This window comes from Geospiza fortis, unplaced genomic scaffold, assembly GCF_000277835.1.
Source record: "Geospiza fortis unplaced genomic scaffold, GeoFor_1.0 scaffold10, whole genome shotgun sequence".
NCBI classification, from domain to species: Eukaryota; Metazoa; Chordata; class Aves; order Passeriformes; family Thraupidae; genus Geospiza; species Geospiza fortis.
This window is the reverse complement of record NW_005054326.1, coordinates 906,818-908,299: the sequence shown is the minus strand read 5'-3', so window position 1 is coordinate 908,299 and position 1,482 is coordinate 906,818. Positions and strand designations below refer to the sequence as shown.

General features: G+C 53.0%; 1 protein-coding gene across 1 annotated transcript in view; it reads left to right on the top strand.

The window, feature by feature from the left end:
• The first annotated feature begins 1,134 nt into the window (after positions 1-1,134).
• Positions 1,135-1,482, top strand: part of B4GALNT3 (beta-1,4-N-acetyl-galactosaminyltransferase 3) — a 63,490-nt gene continuing 63,142 nt past the window's right edge. Inside the window, exons 1-2 of the mRNA XM_014307014.2 lie at positions 1,135-1,168; positions 1,257-1,445. Coding sequence (XP_014162489.1) covers positions 1,135-1,168; positions 1,257-1,445 — 223 coding nt within the window. The remainder of the gene's footprint in view (positions 1,169-1,256; positions 1,446-1,482) is intronic.

The following is a 1,482-nucleotide window of genomic DNA, read 5'->3' as shown; positions in this document are numbered from 1 at the left end:
TACACTGGAGGAATTATCCCCCATTATTCAGGCTTGGATGATGGATGTGCATCTGTGGCCTCAGATGGGGTAGGAAGGAGGAACACAAGCGTTGCATCCTCCAAAGCTGCACCATGGACCTTGTCCCAGGGAGGCTGGGGAAGCCCAAGGACAGAGCCACTCACAGGCTCCCACACCATGGGTTTGTTTCCAACTTGAGAAAAAAGTCTTTTCAGCTTTGCCATGGGGTACAACCCCTCTTGCTGTGCTTTCCCTGAGCAAAAGAAACATCTCCAGCACAGAGTTGAAGGGAGATGGCTCTGAAACCTTTGTGAGACATTCATATAAAGAAGACCTCTCATCCCTTGGTCCATCAATAGCAATGTTTCTTGGTGCTGCCTGGATGCTGGGAATGTTCTGTTCAATGTCTGATGCCCAGGACTACAGATGCTGCTCCAGCTCCCCAACCAGCACCAGCAGTCTGCCAGTGTCAGCCTGTCCCTGCTGGGACTCACACCACTGTGCTGTGTCCCTCAATGTCATTTAAAAGGCTTTTGGCACATTTTTTAAGCTAAAGAACAGCGAGCATCCTTTTGCACAGCCTCACACTTAAGAAGGCTACTTCTAAATAGGGGTCTCAAGAAAAAAAAAGAGTACCATCATTTCATTAATTTTAAAAACCAACTTCAGCCTGAGAGTTTCTGTTCATGGTCCCACACAGCACAGGAGCTGCATCTGTGCAGGATGGAGCTGTGAAGGAAAACAGTTGTCACCAATGACCCAACACCCACATCACAACATTCCCTTTTTGGAAAGGGGTAGCTCTGGACTAGCTCCCCAGCTGGATACATCGTGTACATGCCAGATGTTATCTCCCATTTTCCTTCACCGAGGAGGAATGCAGTTTGCAGCCTCCAAGACAGCTTGGTGATGTGAATGAAACCAACAGCACGGCAAGGACTCTGAGAAGTCACTTCAAAACTGTGCTTGGGACATATAATGAAGCAGCAATTTCACCCAGAAAAGGTCCTGATCTTTCTGTAAGCCTCTGACACCCTCTCGCTGAGGGGTCTGACGATTTACCATCGCATCTGCTCAGCTGCTTCAGAAAGCAGGTTTGGAGGCTTCACCAGCCCTCTTCCTGCGCACCGAGCGATGCACGTCCAATTACATACACCTGTTGCACCAGGTGAACGACGCGTTAAATGGATTCAGCTGTGTGTAGTACCAGCGTGAATTTGAATCGTCCCCTCTCATTCTACTTCCCCCCTCTCCAGAGGAGTTACCATCCCGATCCTCACCGGCGGGATGCACCGACTCCAACAACACCAACTCCACCACCAACGCTCCTGCTGGCACGGAGAGCGGCCGTGAGGAACGTTCGGAGCTTCCACCGCCCCCGAGGCGGCTTTCGGCGGCCAGGGCGGGAGCGGCGCCCCCGGCCGCGCTCCCCGGGGCGGAGGCAGGTGCGGGGGGCGGTGGCAGCGCGGGGCCGGGGCTGCC